The 25,005-nt window shown below is 34.7% G+C and overlaps 2 protein-coding genes across 3 annotated transcripts; both read right to left on the reverse strand.

Annotated features, from left to right (window-relative positions):
- Positions 1–385: 385 nt before the first annotated feature.
- Positions 386–3,009, reverse strand: LOC133300109 (protein NUCLEAR FUSION DEFECTIVE 6, mitochondrial-like). Of its 2 annotated transcripts, none has more exons than XM_061499604.1 (3): positions 2,849–3,009; positions 2,596–2,717; positions 386–763 (listed from the first exon to the last, which is right to left on the reverse strand). In XM_061499604.1, exons 1-3 carry the CDS (start codon positions 2,989–2,991, stop codon positions 756–758), a joined length of 273 nt encoding a protein of 90 aa, XP_061355588.1. In that variant the 5' UTR covers positions 2,992–3,009; the 3' UTR covers positions 386–755. The 2 variants fall into 2 exon arrangements, with proteins under 2 accessions (XP_061355588.1, XP_061355589.1); XM_061499605.1 differs by lacking the exon at positions 386–763 and adding an exon at positions 1,694–1,900.
- Positions 3,010–12,394: 9,385 nt separating this feature from the next.
- Positions 12,395–21,314, reverse strand: LOC133300100 (26S proteasome non-ATPase regulatory subunit 2 homolog A). The gene is made up of 25 exons (XM_061499595.1): positions 21,087–21,314; positions 20,872–20,972; positions 20,633–20,753; positions 20,478–20,537; positions 20,244–20,311; positions 20,013–20,055; positions 19,551–19,616; positions 19,394–19,432; positions 19,222–19,304; positions 18,394–18,508; positions 18,079–18,153; positions 16,968–17,123; positions 15,539–15,646; positions 15,323–15,424; positions 15,091–15,231; positions 14,903–15,007; positions 14,578–14,799; positions 14,260–14,373; positions 13,939–14,154; positions 13,704–13,763; positions 13,506–13,619; positions 13,340–13,425; positions 13,071–13,179; positions 12,801–12,979; positions 12,395–12,722 (listed from the first exon to the last, which is right to left on the reverse strand). The coding sequence occupies exons 1-25, from the start codon at positions 21,183–21,185 to the stop codon at positions 12,650–12,652; spliced, it is 2,655 nt and encodes an 884-aa protein (XP_061355579.1). The 5' UTR covers positions 21,186–21,314; the 3' UTR covers positions 12,395–12,649.
- Positions 21,315–25,005: the final 3,691 nt, after the last annotated feature.

Consider the following 25,005-nt stretch of genomic DNA (forward strand, 5'->3'; position numbering starts at 1 on the left):
AGGAGCTTTTTTTTAAGCTCTTATCTGTTTTTCTTGAATTGTGTGCTTTTTTTTAAAATAAAGAGTGATAAAGATAGAAAGAGATAATTTTCTTGAAATATGTGCTTTTAAGTAATTTTTAAGCTAAAACTTTTATGTAATTTCCAAACAGCTTTTAGCTTATTTTTTTAAGCTCTTTTTTTTAGCTTTAGCTTATAAGTAGCTTCTAGCTTAAAAATAAGAGGATCCAAACAGGCTCTTAGCCTAACCGCTCTGACTTATTTTGGCCAATAATTACTTTTGGAAACGACATGGCTAAGTTCCTAAGCTAACTACATAGCACATCAGTGTTGTAAAGATAATGGCTACAACTAAGGCATGACTCATTTTGTGATGTGATACGCAAAATAATGAATTTCAGGAAAGAATAACTACAAAATGGATAGTTAAATCATTATCATTTTTTTGAGACCGGGTGTTCAGGAAACGGGGTTTACAAGGGATGGGTTACCCTGAAAGCCACTGAGATTCGAGTTTTAGTTTATTACAAGAGATTTTAATTTTTGAATTTCTACGCCACCACATGAAAATAAGTTAAAGAATATCCATGATACACGTGCAAGATTGAAATGCTAAGCAACCATCATGAGGAAACCGAGCACTATTATGAGGGCAACTGGTGGCCAAACCGTCTTCTAATACCGAAGGCGTACATAAATTTTGGAAATGCAAGTGAAAAGCATGATTCTGCAAGCCAAAGTTGCTTTTAGGGGAAATCACAGACCTGTATAAGCAAAACATGGAATCAGAACTTGAATTAAGAGGCACAGAAACAGTTTAAGAGCTCAAGTAACCAAGGCTCAAATTATATTAAAAGTGAACTACAAAAGCAGTCCAACTGTGTTTGCATAAAGAAAGATAACGAGTTTACAATTCCATAAAAAATGCTCCATTCACAAAGGTTCACAAAAAATGACTGTCAGAATCTGGCCAGCCAAGGGCACATAGCCAAGTTATTAGACTTAAGTCATTAACGAGCAGAAATTACATATACCAAAGGGAAGGATGCTTAATATATATTTTAATTCGTTTGAGATTCCTATTTATGAGGCATCATTATATTGGAAATAGAGAAATTTCACTGCATACTCCAATCCCTAGGAGATGCAATATGAAAATTCTAACTTGCTCCTCCAGTGGCTCAGTCAAATGTCCTCATCTTTGTAGCAGACACTGTCACCCAGCGCAGATTTTTACAGGAAAAATTTGCTTGAATCTTCTAAATGTTTATCACACATCATTATAGAAATCCGATTAAACAAAAGAGATCAGCATACTATACCCCTTAATTACTTATTGATCCTATAATATATGATGAAGGCAAACCAGAAAAAAAAAAAAAATGAATTGCAGCATTATTTATGACAGAATTTCAGAAACACAATCACACAAGACAGATATGTGCGATACACAACTCTCCAAATAAGTAAACGTAGAAGGTACGGGCAAATAAACTGAATTCCAGAAAATCCCTTGAAAGAGTATGGAGAAGTATTTTTATCTTAACTTTTTTTATCAATAATTTCTCCGACATTGAGAAATTTTTCATAAACAAAGAATTCATCAGAAACAATGCCACTGTTCCTTTTGAATTCCTGACAAGTAGTGATAACTGTTTTCAAGATGAATAAATATTGGACAATATGATTCATAAATTGGGAAACAAATAACCCAGAATGTAAACTAAGAAGTATTTTAAATAATGACATAGGCCAAATCCACGAGCAAAAAAATGTGTTCTAAATAGGTTTAAATAGTTCGTTACAGATGCCTAGAAATTATTAGGAATAACACATCATATCATAGGAAGTCCCTGTCCTCCCACTTTTGCTTCCTGATCTTCAAAGAGTCTGCTAAGAGCCTACAAACAAAAGCAGCGTGTCTGGCTTCACTAAATCATTTAGTCGATTAGGGGGGCAACATATGAAGCAGGGAGTAAACTAATCCATCAATCTTAGGTACGGGATAGGTAGTTATAGTAACATATATGGTCAAGCATCAGACAGACGAACTGCCCTTTGCGTACGAATATGGTATGATATTAGATCATTTATATATATCAGAATAATAGAATGCATCATCATCATCATCATCATAATCATATAATAAATCTCACAAGACTCAAGAATCGAAAGAAAACATACCAGAAAATTAATTGTAGAAAGAACATGAAGAAATCCTAGAGATGTTTAGCTACCTAATTCAAAAGTAAAATCCAATCGTCAGGAAATCGAAACTAACAAAAACTAGTTGACCCGAAGAGAGGGACCACATAACTCAATTTTTTTTTTTCTAGCTCTTATTCTGATAGGTTTTTACGACATAAAACTGAAAAAAAAAAAAAAAAAAACTTATAAATCCCCTTCTAACAAATCTTATCCACATTAAATATACCAAACATCATGAAAAAGAATAACCTCCTGTAAGTCATTTCTGATTTGCACATAGTCAACATTCAACAATGCCACTAAATCAAAGCCATTCAAATTGCATATACACGGATTGAGTTTTGTGATACCGTTAATCGGAGAGATGAAATGAAAAAGATTTTGATACCTTCAAGAAGCCAAATGTAGGTGCGACTTGAAATGGATAGCATCGAAGTCATGAGCGCAGAAGCAGTGGCGGTGTGGTACGGCACCATGGATTCCACACAGAAACTCAATTCAACAGGGAACCTTTTCACACAAAACAATGCAACTACTGCCATCAATCAACAACGAATTCGGAAAAATAAAAACAGAAAACACAAAATAGAAGCTTAGCTAAGCTTCCATGCAATGTATGAACCTGTGTATTGATTATTTACCTTAGAGCGGAGTGAGATTGGGAGAGAGGTTTATTGGAGGCCATGCGGAACGGAGAACGAGCCGATTTGGCTTCCGACGCAACACGAATCGCTGACCGGCCGGCGGAGCATGATCGGAAGATCGATCTGGCGGCAGAGGCCATTTTCGTTATCGGACTTGTTTGAAATCGACCTAGGGTTTTGGACCTTGTAAAACCCCGGCTCTATCATGTTCGTCGGGCTTGGGCCGAGCCCAATGCGCGTTTGGGCCCTAACTTCAATTTAGTGTAACCCAACAACCTAACTTGTTCACCTATTAAAATTAGGGATAAGTTATTCTGCCAACTTCCATTTTGTCTATCTTTACATACTCCTTTCATCATCGTTCGATTACAATCTAATCCAACGGTTCATATTTGCGAAATAAAATAAACTCCTTTTCCCCCTTTCTTTCTCCTCACTTCCTCCCTTTTCTCTCTTCCTCTACGCCATCCCTATTTTTTTTTTCTTTTATCGCTGCTGTCTGCCGTGTGGACCTCTTTAACCCCCCACCCTCTCCAACTCCATCTGCAGTTAGAAGCTTTTCAACTTCAGAAAAAGAATTTGAAAAAAAAAATCCTTCCTTTTTCTGCAACTCTATCCAAAGCGGCGGTGCCACAAGGTGTTGTTTAGTTGTTTTCCATGGTGGCGCAAATTGGGAATTGATAAAACTCCCCGTTAATCGCTTGTGTATGCTGCCGTGAACAACTTTTTTTATCGCTTGTGTAGCTTATCAGGTTTTTTTTGGCACTTCATTTGTAAAATAACAAAAGCAAAATTCAAAGAAACTTTACTAATAGTTAATCACGAACGAATGCAAAAAGATATATCAAGGTTAACTACTCGACCATAAACCAAAGCCTTTTACCACTGGGTACTGTTATTACTCCAAGGAAGATTGAATAGTCAAAATCATTTTTTATAACAATCATCAAATGTAAAATGCCTCTTCACAAGCATTATGGGATTTATTTCGCAAAATTGTTTCTTATAACAATCACCAACGATGAAGGAAAAAATAAATAGGGATGGCGTAGAGGAAGAGAGAAAGGGTGTGGGAGGAACTGAGGCAAAAGAAAAGGAGGAAAATTTATTTTATTTCGCAAATATGGACCGTTAGATTAGATTGTAATCGAACGATAATGAAAGGGGTAGGCAAAGGTAGACAAAAATGAGAGTAGGCAGAATAACCTATCCCTTAAAATTATGTCATTATTCTAAGGATGACAATTTGTGTGAATGAGTGGTGTTCTTGTCGGATCAAGATGTGATAAGAACATGACACAAGTAAAGATTTATGCAAGACCCTGGACACAAACTCGTCTAGCTAACTATGCGGATTAACATGACTCGAATAATATATATTGAATGTTATTTTCATCAATGTCGTGTTAACAAAATAAGATATAAATAACTTAATTGGGTAGGAGAAGCTCTTAGAGAACAGGCTATGACAAATTAGCAAATTATCTAGGAGGTGAGGGAGGATCGTGTAACCAGAAACCACACTCGTAACTCTGAAAGTGAAGTGACCAAGATCTGCAAATGCTCAGGGAGGATCTAATCTCTATTACAAAGGACTAACTGAATTTTGCAAGCATAAACCTTTCACTTTTCGGGGAGATTATAACCCTAAGGCAGTTACGGATTGGGTAAAAGAACTTGAGAAAATATTTCTAGTAATGGACTGTTCTAATATTCGTAGTGTAAATTTTGCCACATATACGTTGATTGGAGAAGCAGACCATTGGTGGACGAATACCAAAATATGTTTCCAAAGTCAAGGAACAAAGATTACTTGGATAACATTTAAAGATACCTTTTTGGAAAAATATTTTCCACAAAGAGAAAGAAACATGACTGTTGGTGAATATGTGGCAAAATTTAAGGAACTATCTAGATATTCCAATTATGTACAGAATCAACCTAATGAAGAATGGTTGTTAATTAAGTTTGAATCAGGATTAAAATATGAACTTAAAAGCATGATAATATGACACTAAATAAGAGACTTTTCGTCATTAATAAACAGGTGCATAGACATTAACGCAAGTATGATGGAAGCAGAGGAGGCAAAGGAAAAAGTCAGAGGTACAAACCGGAGAAGGAAGAATGATGACAACGATGAAGAGAAGATTCCACAAGCATATGAATCGAAAAAAAATTGCTAGCAATGAAGGAAAAGGAAATGAGAGATGGATGAATTCTCATATTTAGGTATGTCCAAACTGTAAAAAAAAATCATATTGGACAGTGCCTAGTAGGAAAAGGCCTATGTTTTAATTGTGAAAAGTTAGGACACCTGATGAGGCAGTTCCCTCAAAATCAAGGTCAAAATTCATCCAACCAATCTAAAGCAAAATGATTGCTTCAAAAAAAAATCTAAAGCAAAAGGAAGAGTCTTTACTCTTAGTGGTTAGGAAGCGACTTAAGTTTCAAATTTAGTTTAAGGTACAGGTCCAATACAAAATTCTCTTATTTATGATTTCAGGGCAACTCATTCTTTCATCTCCCTATCTTTTGCTTAAAAATTAAAGTTACCAATTTCCATTATACCTTCTTATATAGGAAATCTTCATTCTTACTAGGAAAAATATAACTATATTCCAAGTTTATAGGAATTATTCTCTTCAAATCGAAGGGAAGTTAATTGAGATATTTTTTAGTTTATCTACCTATGATTGACATAGATGGGGTTTTTAGCATAAATTAGTTATCTATCCACTATATGGATCATAGGCAAATGAACAAAGTTATCCAATTTATTTTTCTAGAAGGTATGTGATAACACATATTTTGTTACACTTATTTATTACTCTTAGTTGGTATTTTTATGATTTATTTGAATTAAATAAAGGTCTTTTGAGTCAAATCAGAATTCTAGATTTTAATTGGGTTTAATTGATTTTCGTCATAATTTTCTAGATTTACACTACTTTTGTATTTTGACAATATCTCACTCTACAGATGTCCTATTGACTCTGTTCTTGTTGCGTTTTGCAGCTAACAGGTAGGGCTACAATCGCTATTTCAGCTACTGAAGCCCAATTCGAACGGGAAGATGGTCGAAACCTGAGCCCGAGATGACATGTTTTTGCTGGAATTTTATTTTGACATTTTGACTTGTAAATTAATTAGAACCCAATGTGTATAGGGCCCAATGCCATGTTTTAATGTTTTGTTTTATTTTATTCAGTTTTTATTTTATGTATGGGCCGAAGTGATGAAACCCTAACCGTTCTGAATGACGGCTATTTAAGGAAAAGCTTAGGAAACCCTTCGGCAGAGAGATTTGGAGTTGAACAATTGTTTGAGTTTTATTTATCGAAATTCTGCACTTTTTCTTTTCATCTTCTTCTTCTTTTATTCTATTTTATTTTGAATGATGTTTAACATCACGATGCTAGGCTAAACACCTTTAATCAATCTAAGGTTAAAGGTTCGTTAATTTATTTCAGAGGGTATGTTTTTAACTTTTTAATTCAACATCATTTTTCCCATTTCAGGTTGAATATCATGCGATTGTAGATATTCAAACTGAATAATGCGATTGCATTTTCTAAGGGAAAACTGATCATTAGATTCAATGGTCAGATTAATTTACCTGATGAACATAAGTTGAACAGATCAAAATTACTGCGATCGCATAGTTGAGATGCTGTATTCAACCAAAAGCTAGGCGATAGTCTAGAGAGGGTTTCCAATTGAGTTTGAGGATTCCTAATTCGATTAGGGTTAATCATGAGTTGATAATCATATCTTTTTAATCCAATGACGAAATAAATTAATGAATCCTGATTCCTTAGGTTGATTGTTTTTTTTTTTAATTCTAATTTTTAAATATCTTTTTCAAATCTGTTTTATTTAAATTTCAAATCATCAAAATCCCCCTTTTCCCTTTATATTTTATTTTACAATAGCGTTTCTGATTTCTAGCAGGTTCTTTGGGAGACGATCCGAGTTGCCCTATCACTACAAACCTAAGGCTCGGTAATTTCTATCAGGTTCTTTGGGGGATTTTGTTGATTTAAAATTTAATAAAACAGATTTGAAAAAGATATTTAAAAATTAGAATTAAAAAAAAAATCAACCTAAGGAATCAGGATTCATTAATTTATTTCGTCATTGGATTGAAAAGATATGATTATAAACTTGAGATTTACCCCAATCGAATTAGGAATCCTCAAACTCAATTGGAAACCCTCTTTAGACTATCGCCTAGCGTCTGGTTGAATATAGTATCTCAACTATGCGATCGCAGTAATTTTGATCTATTCAACTTATGTTCATCGGGTAATTTAATCTGACCATTAAATCTAATGATCAGTTTTCCCTTAGAAAATGCAATCGCATTATTCAGTTTGAATATCTACAATCGCATGATATTCAACCTGAATTGGGAAAAAATGAAGTTGAATTAAAAAGTTAAAAACATACCCTCTGAAATAAATTAACGAACCCTGACTCTTTAGGTTGATTATTTTTTTTTTAATTCTAATTTTTAAATATCTTTTTCAAATCTGTTTTATTTAAATTTCAAATCAACAAAATCCCTCTTTCCCTTTACATTTTATTTTACAAGAGCGTTTCTGATTTCTAGCAGGTTCTTTGGGAGACGATCCGAGTTGCCCTATCACTAAAAAACCTAGCTCGGTAATTTGCGTGAGTTCGACAGCGCACGTCAAATTTAATTTTTAGTTTATCTACCTATGATTGACATAGGTGTGGTTTTTAGCATAAATTAGTTATCTGTCCACTATATGGATCATAGGCAACTGAACAAAGTTATCCAAATTATTTTTCTAGAAGGTTTGTCTAAATTCTGGTGACAAATTTTTATTTAGGAGAGGAAAAATATAACATTAAAATAATAAAAAATAATGAATATTGCGGCGCTTGAAGCGCCATTATGCGTCTTGAGTTGGCGCTAAAAGCGTCATGCAATTGAATCAGTTTCGCGCTAAAAGCGTCGTATTATGTCATATGGTGGCGCTTGAAGCCCCATGTATAAAGTTCGTGCTGTGTAATTAGTTGGCGCTAAAAATGCAATAGTGTAGAAAGGAAAAGGTACCTGTAGCGCCAATAATTTTAATAAAATAAAAAATAAATAAATATTAAAATAATATATAAAAAATAGTATGTCCAGAGGGGACATGGGAAGACACCCCTTCCAAGCTTAATTAACCAGTGTAGATTTTTTAAGACTGCAATGATTACTTAGTTAATTTTATTAAAACTTAACTATATGACTAATTAATAAAATTAACTAAGTAATCATTGCAGTCTTAAAAAATTTCATATATATAGATACCCTGATGATCATAGAAAGAAAGGAAGAAATCGAGGGAGAAAGGTGAGAGAAAGTGAGAAGAAAGAAAAAGGAAAAACAAAAGAAAGAAAGGAAACCGAGGAAAGAAAATAAAAGAGAGGAAAACGAAGAAAGAATGAGGAAGAGAAAAGAAAAAGAGAGACAAAAAGAAGAAGAGAAAGAGGGAAATAAAAGGGGAAAGGTAATACTGAGAAAAAATATCATTCTCTTATTTTTATTCTTTCTCATCTATTTTATATTTAAAATTTATTTTGAAGTTATTTCTTTAAAATATGAGAATGTATCGTTACTCTGGCAAATCATTTTCTTATGAATTTCTTCTATTCTTTTAGTTTATCCGCTATATTTGGTTTTGTGGATTGATGAATGGGAAAAACTACCCTTATGTTGTTTCTTTTTCCTACACATCCATCGATTTTCGTGTAGCTCAATTTTTATTTTTTCATTTTTTATAAATGAATGGGGCCCACCCATGATTGTGCCTATAGTAGAAGAGAACTACTCTCCTACAACATGAGATTAATAAAGCCCTTGATGAATATGCTCTTATATGTTATAAGAATGATACAAAATCAAAACTATAGAACTAAAGAATTTCTTTGATACCAAACGACTAGTACCAGAATATGTAAGTTTTAACTGAATGATTCTGATGTGAACTGACCCACAAAGGTTTGGGATCAGAGGGTTATAGGGTAAGGGACACCTTATCTGGCTTAAGCTCCACCAAACAGAACCTTTCATATGTAGAAACCCATAAAGGTTTGGGCATTTAAAGGTTACACTTCTTTTCTATATTTGTATGCAGAAACCCACAAACGTCTGGGCTTATATTTATTATTCATGTTATTATTTTCTTATTATAAATATGTTTTGAGATAATGGTATTTTTCACAAAGCGGCTGGACTGGTTATAGTTTGAAAACCCCAAATTACTGAGATTTATCTCATCCGTATTTGTTTTATGCTAACCTTTCAAAAAAGTAAGCATGTTAGTACATTTATTTTTGAAGTAGAATGAAGTACCACGTTTAGAGAATTTGAGGACGGTACGGAGTTCAGAGTGATTTTGTGTAGCCGTGGAATGACTTTAGATTTCTACCCCGATAGAGTATAAATGTTTTCTTTCAGTTTAGATGATGATGATGTAATCTAGTCAATTCCAAATGTTCTAGTGAACCTGACTTAGTGTTTTAATATCACCCAAGGTCCTTCATTAATGGCTTCTATAAGATCTTCTCTGCTTGTGAATCTGACTGTGAAATAATCGTTACCAATATCAGATACCATAACCACTCCATTTAGTGCCCATAGTGCTTCAAGTTTCTTCTTTATAAAGCCCACTCCTACCTTCTTTCCTAGCAGTTTTACAATCAACGCTTAAGTCCAGGGACTACACATTCGTTGCTTGGCAGACTTAGCACAAATGAAATTAGAGACACTTAGAGGTGTAAATGGGCCAGGTTAGACCAGACTTTGGCTTCGATAGCCTAAGCCTATGTAAAACATTTAGAGCCTATACTGGCCTATTAGCTTATTAAAGGCTTGATTTATAAGTCTGGTATTATAAAGAACTAAAAAACCTAACATGACTTGTAAGGCCTACCAAGTTACAAACGAAAGTTTATAGGCCCAAACCAAACTGAAATATAAAAGATAAAATTTCTTATTCACAAATATGACATGAAATAATAATTTCATTAACACATGAAATAATGTTCATAAATATTACATGAAAATATTCATAAAGATCATATAAAAATGTTCATAAATATCACATGCAAAAATTCATATATGTATATATATATATATAATTTGCACTTTCTTTACTAATTTAATTCAATATTATTTTTTAAATTTTAAATAAATATTTATTATTTATTAAAATAACATCAATCTTATTACTTTGAAAATTAGTGTTACAAATCATGATATCATAATATGTCTTTAAGTAAAACAATATATACCATAAATATATTATATTATAAAAAAAATTAAAAGACTAACCTGTAGACTTTTATGCCAAAAATTTTAAAATAAGTATATGTCCTAATTTTTAAAAGAATTTTTCTAAAAGTTTAACCTTGTCAAACTCACAAAAGGATCATTCCTGGGTCGGTGAGTCTTGTCACATCCATGCTTCAACTCGTGGAGTTGAAGCGTTGATGAGTTTGTGAAAATTTCATCACCCCATTTATTGCGTATAGGGGACGTTTGGTAGAGAAGAAAAAAAAATTTACCAGAAAAATACAATTACAAGGCATATGGTGTGAAAGTGATTTTGGTAGGAAAATTTTAAAAAAGTTGCTTGGTAAGTACAAATATTACCAGAAAAATTGAGTTAAAAAACACTTTCAATAATACACCAGGGACAATTTGGTCAGCAATTTCATGCTCAATTTTTTCTTTCCCCACAAACCCAAAATACCACCATCAATATGGGTTTCTGGAATATTGTTTCCAAAGAAATTTTGCAAACAAAATGGGTTGACTGGGCAAAGCATTCTCCTACCTAAATTTTGTTAAATCTTCTACCAAACACAGTTAAGTTCAAAATCTATTTCAAGTTGCCTGGGAAAGAAACCAAAATCCCCTACCAAACACTCCCTTAGTCATAGTTGTAAAACCTGGCCCGACCCGGTGAACCGGTCATCGGACTGGTTCAGGTCAAGCATTGGACCGGTCATGCATCGACCCGGTCAAACCCAGACAAAACAGGCCAAAACTGGTGACCCGGTGACCCGGTCGGGTCATGCATTTAAAAAAAAACTAAAATAACCAAAATTGTTTCATTTTGTCAAAAAAAATAAATTGTAGAACTCATTTTAAAAACTTTTTGTAATTTTATTTGCTAGTATACTCTTCTATAATGATCTCAAATTTCAGCTTCTACTACTGAAGCAATTTGTGGAATAATAAATTAAGAGAATGTGACATATGTTATTTTTAATGTAGTTGAATTTGAAAAATATGAGTTCAATGTCATTAAGAGGTATATTTATAGAGATTTCGAGTTGCAATTTAAATTGACATGATAACAGCATGCATTTTTATTTATGTATTTATGCATTTTGTAGTTTATTTAATGAACTTTGTTTAATTCAGTTTAGATATGGAGAATATAATTAAATTTATATGGTCATATTTATATATATTTTTATATATTTATATATCTGGGTTAATCGGTCCGATCAGTAACCCACTGATCTAACCAGTGATCCAATACTCCGACCGGATCGATACCCGGTCAGGTTTAATAACTATGCCCTTAGTGCTTCGCAGGAAATCACTAGAAAATTCTACATGGTAGTTACTCAACAGATTCTTTTAAGGGTTTTATTAAGGGTTCGCTTTTTCTGCAGTTACTGCATAAGTTATCTGCAGTAAACCCAATACGACGTCGTTTTGGGACGGAAATCACGGTGTCTTTGTATTTTTAATTTATTTCAGGGTTATAATAGTCTTTATATTATAATTTTATAAGATTTCAATACCAAAACGATGTCGTTTTGGGAATAAATGCAGATAACTTATCTGCAGTAACTGCAGAAATATTTTTCCCTTTTATTAATCTCATATTAAAGGAGATAAGTTATCTCATGTCATAGAGACAAACTTGAGGGTCCCAACATCTAAAAAATAAAAAGAAAAGAAAAGGAAAAAAATGACACAATTATCGAAGATTGTGTAGAAAATAATTTTATCACATGTAACATGAGATTAGTATTTCCCTTCTTTTAAACTATATAAATGATGATAATCAGTATTTTTTAATTCATATATTCATATTTTTTTAACTTGAATTTTCAATTAATACTATTTATTAATGGAAAATATTATTCTTATACACTATAAAATAATATCTTTTTCCTACACACCCTTTAATTTTTGTGAAATTTAATTTTGTTTTTTTAATTTTTGTAAATAAACAGGCCCCACCCATGATTATTTCTATAATAGAAGAAAACTACTCTCCTACAATATGAGATTAATAAAACTCTTTATTAATTCATATCTGCAGCATTACTTTCGCATTATACTTGCTGCAAATTATATTCGACTATACAGAACGTTTATTTTTAAAGTTTTGTTAATTTGGTACGTAATTTCTGAATGCTTCGGGTGTTAAAATATTTGAATAATTTACATTACTAAAAGCCTATAAAAGGAAACTATTATCAGTACAACAATGACATCTATCTTTCGAATTAATCGATATCATACTATTTATACATGATCAAAGTGCTAAGAATATGCTAAAAAATTAACAGAAATTAAAAACTGTCGAGCTAGAAGATCCTCCAACTATCTAAACAGTTTGACTTTCATACTTTTATCCAGAAGAAATAAATTGAAATAATTTCTTCTACATTTTGAGACAATGTTAAAAAGCAACATAATAACTATATATTGTTCAGAAACTTCAAACAAACAAAAATACATAACCACAGTCCTCACTCTTCCCTATAATCTGGATTCTCCTTCAAAATAACAAAACCTTCAAGAATGGGAGATAGGGGAATATATCTGCAGGAAAACAACAATTGTTAGTATTAGAAAGATAACATAAGCCTGTTATGAAATTTTAAGGGAGTGGTATATTACTTTTCCGTTGCCAGCTCTGCCCTGTCCCCAGCAGCAAGGAGAACCGGTGTGGAGTGTGTCTGAAAACCAGTGATTGTCTTAGGACGACCTGCTTGTCCAACAACATCTACTGCTTGGCCAACCCGAACAGGCACTGATAGAGGCTTCAAGTTCTCATCCACAGTCAACAACATCCTTGGCTGTTACAACAAAATATAACTGAGATTTGCTTAAAATGGGGGAGGGGGAGGAATTAATCATTGGAAAGAAGAAATGAGATTCAAAACAAACCTGCATTGCCAAAACAAGGAAGTAGAGAACGTAGTGATATTTTCCCAACACAATAGCTTTCATGTCGAGGCATGCATGCAACATGGTAATTAGTCCAGCAAGCGCTGTACTGTAAAACATGAAAGGGAACAGTCAATTAAAAATTATTACAATAAAGCTGTATATGTATTTTACAGTGAACTCAAATGGATTGTTATCTGACAACACAACTTACACAAGGTTTAATTTAGATGGATAATAGGTTAATGGGCGTATAAGGGTTTACTTACGGTGATAGCAAGAAGCGATCGGAATGATATGGATTAAGGGTTAATAAACCCTTTCCCAAATGTACAAGACCTTGGGCAATCCGCACCTGTAGATATAATAGAAGAAAATCAGTGAACATAGAAACACAGGAAATTAGAAAATATCAACAACTAAGATGAAGCATACACAAAATAGAAGGCTGGTATCTTTGTAGTAATAGCTTGAAAGATTGCGAAGCATGCCAGCAATTCTGGCATTGTTTGTTCCAGCACCTATTAGACCCAAGGAGATAACTGCCGCCTGTAGCACACACATTGTTATTTTAGCTACAAATAAGAAGAAATAGACCATAATGATCAAAGTAAGGTGGCTCTACCATCTTACCATTGCTACTTCTGAATCAGTATCATGGCTAAGTCTGCTTAAAGTATCCATAACATTGACCTGGCATGATCCAGTAAAGGCTTAGCAAAAGTAAACAAAAGTGATATCTTGCACCAGCAATTATAATGGAGGTTTAGCCTAGTCATCTTCTTAGAGCAAGGTAAGAATGAGTTTCTCACTGTTGAAAAATAACAATACCAAAGTGATAAAATGCAGGGAAGCAAGCCCATTTTACCTTTGGATTTGATATACACAATAGACCAAGTGCCAGAGGAACTGCTCGGCGAATATTCTGCTCTCCATATTGTAGAAGATGCTCTAATGATCGAATTGCCATTTCAAGACCTAATTCTTCAGCCATTGCTACCATAGCAATTCCAAGCACGGCTGGACCCTGGTGCATTTCACCTTTGTCAAGATGTTGTGAACAATGACCCAAGAGATTTTGAACCTGCATGAAAAAAGCATCAGCAATTGTAAGACATAGAAAGCTGGAGCAGAAATTTCTTCTTAAAAAGAACTTCGCAACTAAAACTAACTCATCATTAGATTGTACCTTGAGAACATTCCCAGTTCCAGCATAGGCACATGATAGTAATGTCATGTCACAATACTTTCTAATTTTTTCATTAAAAGTCTTTGAAACTTCGGCAGTTGCCTCCACATTTTCCTGTTGTCACAAAGCAGAGTGTGAAGAGTGAATACTACATTGTTGCAACTTTGACCTCACCTAATAGCAAGAAACCCCCTCCTAACCATCAATTGTTTCTCAGAAATTAAAAAAGTAAGATTAATGAGGTAAAATGGAAACAATCTATTAAAAAAAAGACAAGAAAAAAAAGGAGACAACTGAAACCTCGGAACATCTAAATACCTGCTTCCCAAGATAAAGAAGGCCAAGGCCAAGAGGTAAAAGTCGGGTAAGGGGCTCTCCCAACTCTGAGTCAGTTCTGTCCATTAGTGCAAATATAATTGCTTGAGCAACTTCCTCATTGCAAGAACCCACATAGATCAAACCCAATGAAATTGCAGTGAAAGCAACCACATCAAGTGGAGCTTTAACATCATTCATGATAGGTGCCAATTTGTAACGTAACTGAAAGAAGCATGAATAAATCAAAACTTTTTACATTTGAAAATAAAAAATCAAAAGGTATCCCAACAAACAGTATTAAAAAATAAAAAGAGAAACTGCTCACCTGCTCATTCTGAGAACCTGCATATGCAATTCCCAACCCCATAATTGCACCAATTCTGATTGAAGTGTCTTCTTTATCTGTATAGTCACCTAGAAGTGCCATTGCCTGAAAAGGAATCAAGTAAGATCTAAAATAGAAACTGAGAAGATATGTCATACTGAGTAAAGCGAAAAATAAAAGGAACTCACCGGATCACAGTCATTCTTGATACTGCAATTGACAATTCCAACTCCCAATAATGCACCAGCAATGACATGATTATCATTACTGTGGAAATACTTGTCAATTTGTGCAAGTCCAGAGTCAACATCCCAAAGTAAAATCATACCCTATCATAACACAAAATAATATAAGCATGGCAAATGAAATTTATAAGGCCCATAAATAAGATAAATGATGATTCAGTAAGAAAATGCATACCAGGCTAGCTGCAGCACTAGTTTTCCCATGTTCTTTATTTTTGAAAAGCCAATTTCCAGAAGAACCACTTGAAGAATCAGATGGAACAGTCATTAATTTATCCTGCACAACAGTAATGGAAAAGAAGGAAAAAAGTAGAAGCAGCAGTAGAAATCAGTAACCCGAAATCACAACAAATACAACAAACACAATTTAGAAACATGAAGTCCAGTGTACCTGACCAAAGCCAGCATTTACAAATGCATTAACAAAAGTAGCAGCAAGGTTCTGTCTAGCTGAATCAACACTTGCACCAGCACTAGCCCGGCCATCAAGCAAGTGTGCCTAGGAAAAACCAAGCAGACCGAAACATGAGATTGAAAGCCAATCAACAAAATGGCACACTCAGGATAAAAAATAGCACTGCTAGAAACTTTTTTTCTGATACATAGACCATGAGCATAATCACATTAAAATTTCAGCCTACCCACTCCTTGCAGCAGGTTGCAAAGGGTAGTCTCATTAGTAATACCACTGCTGTCAATATAAAGCAATACATTACAAAGCAGCAGCTTTCTCAAAATACAAGAAGCGTTAACAGATACAGCTGCTGCTTTAAAAAGAAGGGCTCCGTAATAAATAATTAGAGCCTGAACCCTGAATAACTGAACTTTACGTTGCAAATAGGAAAGAACACCAATAACACAGAAATAACAAAACCTGATTTCTTAAAATGTAAATAAGAATAAGAATGTCACATTGATCACATGACCAACTCAACATACATATAAATTCTTACAGTTATTAATCTAGGCTATCTTGTAGTAAGGCACCAAATTTGACCAAGGGAATCCCAACACATCAGAAACAACTGTTCCAATTATGAACATAGTTATCAATAGTGCCACTTTTGCACTACTGAAGCCACTACGCCACACGATGGTTCATGGTAGCGGCCAAATTGAGGCCAATTGCAGTGCTACAGCGAAGGGGAGTAAGATTCTAATTTTGCCCTCTATTCAAAGTGCCAAGAGTAATATTTTAGGGGTTAAATAATCTTTTATCCTAATTTTGTTCTGAACCTCTCTCCCACTCTCTCTGTGTGTCAACCTAAACCTCCCTGTCTCTCTCATCTCTTCGCGACCAGCAGCACCAGCAACCAACAACCAGCTTCTGTTTCCGGCGATCAGCGACTAGCTTCTCTCTATTCAAAACATTTTGGGTGGATTCTCTGACAGTGTTTAATATGCAAGAGTGAGGTTTATTTTGGGTGGGTTTTGTGACACAAAAATAGACTCAATTAGAAAATGTGGGTATTCAATTGCAAAACATTATTAGAAAATGTACAATTCAATTTTGTAGCAAGGCATTAAAATAAATGTAATGAAGTGATTCTGTAGTATGGCATTAAATCAAAGGGAGTATAACAAATCAAAATCAATTGTTCCACAAATCCCCGTATAATTATCAAAAAAAATTCTCAGAAATGACAAGCAACCACAATGCAAGCTGCAAAACTAATAATTATATAAGCACCAAAAAAAAAAAATCATGATTCACTTATATGTCCTGTCAGAGCATTAGATGTAAAAACTAAACACGAACTTGGAGCCATATCTTGTCAAGTGTTGATTACGGCAGGAATAAATTATCATCAAAATCACACCTTGTATATATCCTCAGGGGACTTGGGCTCCATGACTTCAATATCACGAGCAAGGGTCAGATATCCTTCGCTTAATTTAGAATTGTTTATGATATCCTGCAACATCTCTCTATCATCATCTGCGGCCATTTCCTCATCGAGCTCAAAAGTAATTCCCTGCATGTAAACAATAATCAACACAACAAATATCTACCACAAAAACAATCAAAAGAGTCTCAAAATAAATCTGATAGTGAAATCTTTGCATTGCATCTTGGAGTCGCAGCCATTGTGCCCAAAATCACGCCCCCTATAGTCATTGGGTAAAAACCTTTGGACGGTTCAAGTAAAACACTAAAATCCCAATCTCTGTTTCAAACTTTGACCCCAGCCCCACTGCTTGTCGACGTGATTTCCAGCCAAGCCTGGCATTTTCAATCACACCTACTGCTAGCCAGTGCCCTCTGCTGATCTGCTCAACTATGCATGTTCTTCACAACCTTCACATGGTTATCTGTTCAATGTGTTTACACCCTTCATGGTTTAACCGTGTCTCAGTTACATTTTTTTTTTCTGTTGTGTACTGTAACAGCCCTTCACAGTTCACCCGCTTCAAAGTTCATAGCCCTCTGTTCCCTATTTTTACTATATTTCTATGCATTTCACCCTCGTGTTTTCTTCAATTAACTCTATTATTCCCTTTTCTTCTATTAATTCCGCCAACTCATTTAAGATTTGGTGCTGTACTTCTCCCCTTATGCTCTTCGACTTTTGTTGTAATTGCCTTGTTAATTGTGCCTTAGAATGATGGAGAATTGGTGATTATGTGTTCAGACAATGACCTCTGATTATTAATTATGAATGTCTTTAATTTTGAAAAAAAAACTATTATTGAACGTATATATGCATACAGTATAAATTATTTCTTTTGTATCTGTAATCTTCAATATACCAGCCATCCCGCTATATGCTATCTTGCCAACATTTTTGGGGTTAGCTGCTTTGCGATGCTATCCGGGATCAATAACCATGTGTTAAACAATTCATATCGTAACAGCCACCTCCAATATTGCACATGAGAAAACTTCAGCTAACATAAATTCAAAAGATACTAACAGAATCCAGGACTTACATGACGGGCAAGTATGTAACAGAATTGCTTCTTTCGCAGCACATCATCACAAGAGGTGAACACCTGCCTCACATACTGTCAACAATACAGCAACTAGTTAGTTTCAAACCAAAAGAGCATTTAAGTAACAAATGATAGAAACTATTTCTTTATAGCCTATAACTTTCAGGTATATGGAATTGAATTACAGGTACAGGATATAAAACATTTAAGCCAGTCAATTTCTATATATGAATAATACTTAAAAGTGAAACTCGATCCCAGATTAAAGAGTCAAAAAACACTTGAAAGACAGAAAGAATTTCAGTGTCAAACCTGCAGGTTATCTAGGAACAATGCAATTTGGAGTGCATTTGGATATTCTTCAAATTTTAGATAAATCAAATATGCAATGTCCAAAACTAACATATCATCGGGCCCGGGAAGGTATCTGCAACATTACAAAAAATAGAAGTAAAAACAAAAATTTCACTTTGAGTTTGTCAGTCAGAGAGAGATGGTCAATTCGCCCTAAACAACACATAAAATCAAAAAAACTAAACCAAGACTGCAATATGTGATTTATCATGCAAAATGATGCTCATGAATCAAATAGCTTCCACTTCCTACTAAAACCTTTTAAATTATTCCCTCTCGTTGCAAGTCAAACTCCATTCAACAAACCTTTACATCATAAAATACAACTCTTAAATATGTTTTCAAAACTAAACTAAGATGCTTTAGAGCCAAGCTTATGACTGTACAAACATATCATTTCAATCTATTCAGTCACTAAAACAAAGAACTCCCAATCCTCAGTACCACAAGCCACAAGGTCCAACTATTGGTCAAGCTAACAACAGTTTCATTCCTAAAGCATTGGATCACTTTATCACTTTGAAGAGTCCAGGATGATAACCTGGGACATCGCTTAATTATGGAATAATTAAATTATAATAATCCAGAAATTAATAATAGAGATACCATAGGAATAGTAAATCAACAAAAAGGGTTTGAGATTGCAAAACAAACAAATCATTAAACTACAAAAGATACAAAAGTTCATATGCAATAATAAACTATTATTTCTCTTTCTTTGTGACTTGTCTGAATCTAATTAAAGTCTCATCAAACTTTTAAAAAATAAAGCCTATTTGCACTTACCTAGCTGAACTGGTGAGATACAGGCACGTCCTTTTAAAATTTGTTTTGTCAACATGTTCAACCAACATATCAAGGTCTTCAACCTAACATTAAACAATTATTACATGAAAAAAATTTAGTTCACCATCGGAAGTAGTTAAGAAACAATCTAAAAAGGGATCAGGCATATTACCTCCATCAAAAGATCAACTGCTTCAGGTTCTGCATTGTGCTGCAGCACAATTGAAATTAGTTAAAAACTAAATAATAGTCTTCCTCCACCACCTTGTTGCGTCTATATTGTATATAGTTTACAATTTTTCCAGTAAAGTGAATGCTATATAACATACCTTCATGTGAAAAGCAACTATTTGTTGCACGAGTTCCATGAGATCATCTATGGGGGCCTCTTCACTCTGTAAAATCACAAAAAAATAACCAACATATCAAATTAAAAGGAACTGGAAAACAATCTGATACGGGCACAACTAAACTAAATGTGTAGTAGTTAGCACCTTTAACACAAATCAAAAGAAAAAAAAGGCTATTACACACTAATCATATTTAATATATATTAATTATTAATTTATAACAATGGGGCACCAAGGGGTGCACAACTTTGCAAATAGATTTAATTATACTCCACCCTACTTTTCCAAATGCAAAAATAGACAATGGTTGATCCTATACATAGTAAATGAACTAGAGAAGGTTATCCATGCACATTCGTTGGGCTGAGAGCACACAAAATGCTATAGTAAAAGCACTTTTAAGAGGTAAATATTATTAGTTAAATTAGCCAGATGCCAAACCTGTCGTTTTACATACTCTTGTGCAATTTCTCCTGCAAGATTCCTGACAACGAAATAAAACAAAACTATTAAGATTAAGATTAAAATTGATGTTATGATTCCTTTTCAGTTAGACTTCAATAATCAGAATTTTATTTTCCTAGTGATGTACTAGTATACAACAGCAGTTCGTCTTCAACCATAAAAAAACAAAAACACTATCCCAGAAAAAAAAATAACAATAATTCTCACCTAACATACTCATGGCCCCATGAACCAATATCACCTTCGGAACCCAATAATCTGTATTTGAGGCTTTCCTGAAGAGTCATAGGAAAGATTCAATATGACAAACATTACTCCAATGAAAACTATTTTGGAAAGGTCATAAAATGTGTCTAAAACCCTAAATGAAGGTGAGCCCAGCTTGAACACAACCAAGGCAATCATCAAAAAGATTTCCAATTTCTTATACAGTTAACTTACTCGTTCTCCCTCAGCAGACATTGTAAGGGCCAAAACTGATAATATGTCTGCCAAGTACTTCTGCATTGAGGAAGAAAGACAAATAGGTTAAGCAGCAGAATACCATATTTTTATTTCAAAAAAAAGCCAGAACCAAAACACATAAAAAACAATACCTTCAAATCAGAATCCACCATAATTTCATAATATGCCTTAAGAGTGCCATAATGAGGGCGAAGAAACTTCAATGGCTTAGGAACTGAAGTCATGGAGCTTGTCGAAGTTCGAATTTCTTGTCTACAAAACAACCATAAATTCGATTTTTCAATACACGACTAAACAAATAGTTTTCTAAAACCAAATTGTGTTCACTTCATCACTGAATATGAATCCTCAAGTGTAACACTAGGTTTACCTCATGCTCTCAAGAGCAACCTTCTGCAGTCCAGGGTCTGGATCTTGAACCCTCTCCACATACAATTCCAGCTGCTGCTTCAAAGCCAAATCCTCATCCGACTGCAGATACCACACGAAAAATCGATTATATTTTCTCTACAGAAAGTTTAATACAAATTTGAACCCTAGAATAAGAGAAAAGCTGAAAATTTGAACTCAGGCTTTTCGACTCACCAGATCTTCGTTCTCGACCTTCTTTTTCGTTACGGCTTCGTCTTTGGCAGTGCCGCTCGAGCTGGCGCCGGCGCCGGCGCGATTAGGATCGGGCGCCATCGGAAAAACGAAGAAATTGGAAACCCTAAAAGCTAGGTAGTGAGGAGCAAAAGAGGGATTAAATTAAACCCCGAGACAGAGAACAAAAGAAAATCTCGCTATGAGTGCAGTGTGCCAGAAAAGAAAACACAACTTGGGACTTCAGAGTTCAAAGCATATAAGCATTACAAAGGGAGGTTTCTTGTTGGTGAGGATTTGCAATCTTTTTTAATGGGCCGTTATCCGTTTCTGGATAGGCCCAACAAGTAAGCTTCTTTTTTTTTTTTTTTTTTTTGTATAAAAGGAGGACCTAGCCCAGCAAGAACTACAAAGACAGCTGATGCATATTAAAGTTCACATGCTCTATCAGCGAATTCAAACTAAAACTGTTCCACAAGACCTCTATGCTTCCAGGTGGAGATGTATACATTTTCAACTCATCACCCTTGCAAATAAATCCTAACTTAGCTAATGAATCAGCTATTCTATTACAAGCTCTAGGGATGAACTCCACATGAAAGTGCTTAAAAGTCTTGACAGTATTCCCGATGCTAACTATCAAAGGTAAAAAATTGCAGGCTTCGGTATCAGCTTCTAGCAAAGCTATTGCTCTTTCCAGTCACTTCCTAGCCAAACATTGGAGATCTTAAGGTTCGTTGTTATCCTAAGGCCATGGAGTATACCAGTAAGCTCAGCTTCCAAAGGAGAGCAAGCTCCTATATTGAGGGAAAAACCACTCAACCAGCCACCATTATTTGAGTAGACAAAACCACCACACGCACCTTTGTGAGTAGCCAAATTAACTTCACCATCAACAAAGATTTTCACCCCATTACCAGAATCCATCTGTCCATCCCAATTAGGAATTACAGAATCAGTAGAAACCACAGCAGCAGGGTCATCTCTTCCTCTTAACTTCATTTCCTTTAGATAGCACAAAATTCTGAAAACAGGATCCTGAGGCCTCGAAAAATGCTCCTCATGTATGGTAGAATTCCTCCAATACCAAATGAACCAACATGTCACAAAGAAGATTTCGGTCCATGAATGCCAAAGATGAGAAGAAAAATTCTTATACAAATTCAATCTAAACCATTCCAACCCTTCAACTTGTAAGAATTTTCTGGGAATATTGCCAGCAAACCACAACTCCCAAATTCTTCTAGCAGCTATACAATCTCTGAGCATATGCATTAAGGTCTCCTGACCTAGCCCACAAGTGGGGCATTGGAACTCACCTCCACCCCAAAGGAATGTGATGCTTCTTACTGGTAACTTATTAAGGCAAGCAAGCCATAAAACCACCGCTAGCCTAAAAGGTCCCTTCCACTGCCACACTCCAGACCAAATTTTGTCCTTCTCATGTATAGGTTTCAGCAGAAGACAGTAGGCATTTCTCACTACTGACCTACCCGAGACAAACTTCTTCCACTTGAGCCTATCTTCACTGCTACCAGAATTAGGAATGCTTAGCTTACTCAATTTGCTGCAAGTAGCCAAGTCCAGGAACTTATGCAGATAGTTCCAATTCCAATCTTCAAGATTATAGTCATACACATCACACACCTTGAGATCCATGTCAGCCATAGGAGGCTTAATCAAAGCCCTTTCCATCATGGAATCCTGCCACCCTCCCCACAGATCTGTCCAGAATAAAATGGATTTACCATTCCCCACCACCCACTCCAGATTCTGATCAATCTTGGTTCTAGCCGACACAATGTTCTTCCAAAGAACAGAATCATTACTCTTTGCTACTAGACTACGATTAGGATCAAGATTCCTACCATATTTTCCTAGCAACACTTGAACCCATAGACTGTTCTTCTCCTCAGTAATCTTCCAGGCAAGCTTGTGCATAAAAGCCTCATTTTGAATCCTCAAATTGATAATTCCCATTCCTTCACACTCCTTTGGTTGACACATCATCTCCCAAGCCACATAATGGGCTTTTCTCTTAGACTCCTCATCCCCCCATATAAAATTCCTTTGCATTTTTTCAATATCATTGCAGATATGAATTGGAATCATATTATTCTGCATATGATAGCATGGAATGGCCGAAATTACACTTTTTGCAAGGGTAATCCTCCATGCCATAGACAGGCATTTGGATTTCCATCCCTGTAGTCTTCCCTGAACTCTGGATATGACCTCAGAATAATGATCCCTCCTTATTCTCCCATGCCTCATCAGAGCACCTAAGTACCTGCCAAGATTATTAACCACCTTGAAGCCACTAACATCAGCAAGAGACTGCATAGTTTCCTGCTTAGTATTTTTAGAGAAATATATACAAGATTTTTCAATGCTCACACATTGGCCTGACATCTTGGAAAATTTGTCAAGGCAGTTAACGATGCAATTGAGTTGATCTAATGAGGCTTCAGCAAACAAAATAATATCATCAGCAAACATTATATGTGAGATGTGAGGACCAGACCTACCAGCTCTAATTGGGCACCAAGAATTACCTTCCACCTCATCCAATATCAGATGTGTTAATTTTTCCATACAAAGAATAAAGATATAGGGAGATAGGGGATCCCCTTGTCTAATTCCCCTCTGAGCAAAGAAACTAGGAGTTCTAGCACCATTCCACAACACCTCCAGCGTTGGACTAGTCACACACCCCATTATAGCTTCCACCAAAAAACCAGGAAGATTCAAATCCACCAACACTGATCTTATAAACTTCCAGCTTAGATTGTCATATGCCTTTTCTAGATCAATCTTGATAGAAAAAAATCCTTTTTTACCTTTCAATCTATGCATAGAGTGAATGAGCTCTTGGACAATAATTATATTATCCTGAATGTTTCTCTTAGGCACAAAACTAGCCTGATTAGGGGATACCAAATCTTCAAGAAAAAGCTTCACTCTATTTGCCAGAATTTTGCTAAACCCTTTATAAATGGAGTTGCAAAGGGCTATAGGCCGAAACTGTTTCATCAAACAAGGCCTTTCTACTTTGGGAATTACCACAAGAAGAGTGTGATTTATCTCACCAATCTGATTTGGGAACTTCAAGTAATGCTGCATACTATTACAAACTTGTCCTTTTAGCATCTCCCAATTCCTTTGGAAGAACATAGCTGGAAAACCATCAACTCCAGGAGCTTTTAGAAGAGGCATTTGGAAAAAAGCCTTTTTTACTTCCTCTACAGTTAGCCCTGAATTCAGCATCTCAAGTTGATCCTCCCTCAAATTCGGCCAAGTATTATTAGTTTGGATCCAATTGTCACCTTCAGAATCATCCTTGAACAAATTTAGGAAGAAGTCCCTTGCAAGGTTAATTAGCTTCCCCTCTTCATTCACCCAATTGCCTTTCTCATCCTGAAGTTTCAAGATTTTATTTCTTTTCCTGCGAATAACAGTACTAGAGTGATAGAATCTAGTGTTCCTATCTCCTTCTCTTATCCACATATCCCTAGACTTTTGGAACCAGATTTGCTCCTCAACAAGTAAGTTTTTTGGGATCCTTATATAATGATTAACTAATTAATAATTTCTGAATTGGAAGAGACTTATATTGGATTGAGATTTTAATAGATTATTTTTGTATAAAAAAAATTCATTGCTATTTAATTAGAATTTTAAAGAATTGAAAAAAAGTCACATGATATTCGATTAGAATATTAAACAAAGGAAATACAATCTTGTGGTATTAAAAAATCTTACGATTTTAGTGGATTTTCTATTGATGTAGATTACGTGAGTGTAATTAACACAATTTCCTATGTCATGCTTGAATAATTATAAGCTATTATTTGAAGAATATGCACAACCTTCTATGCATGTTTCCTATTAATTTTTGTATGAAAAATTTTAAGCCTATTAA

The sequence above is a fragment of the Gastrolobium bilobum genome, unplaced genomic scaffold (assembly GCF_033153095.1).
Source record: "Gastrolobium bilobum isolate Gb01-03AN ecotype WA unplaced genomic scaffold, APGP_CSIRO_Gbil_v1 utg13108, whole genome shotgun sequence".
Taxonomy (NCBI): domain Eukaryota; kingdom Viridiplantae; phylum Streptophyta; class Magnoliopsida; order Fabales; family Fabaceae; genus Gastrolobium; species Gastrolobium bilobum.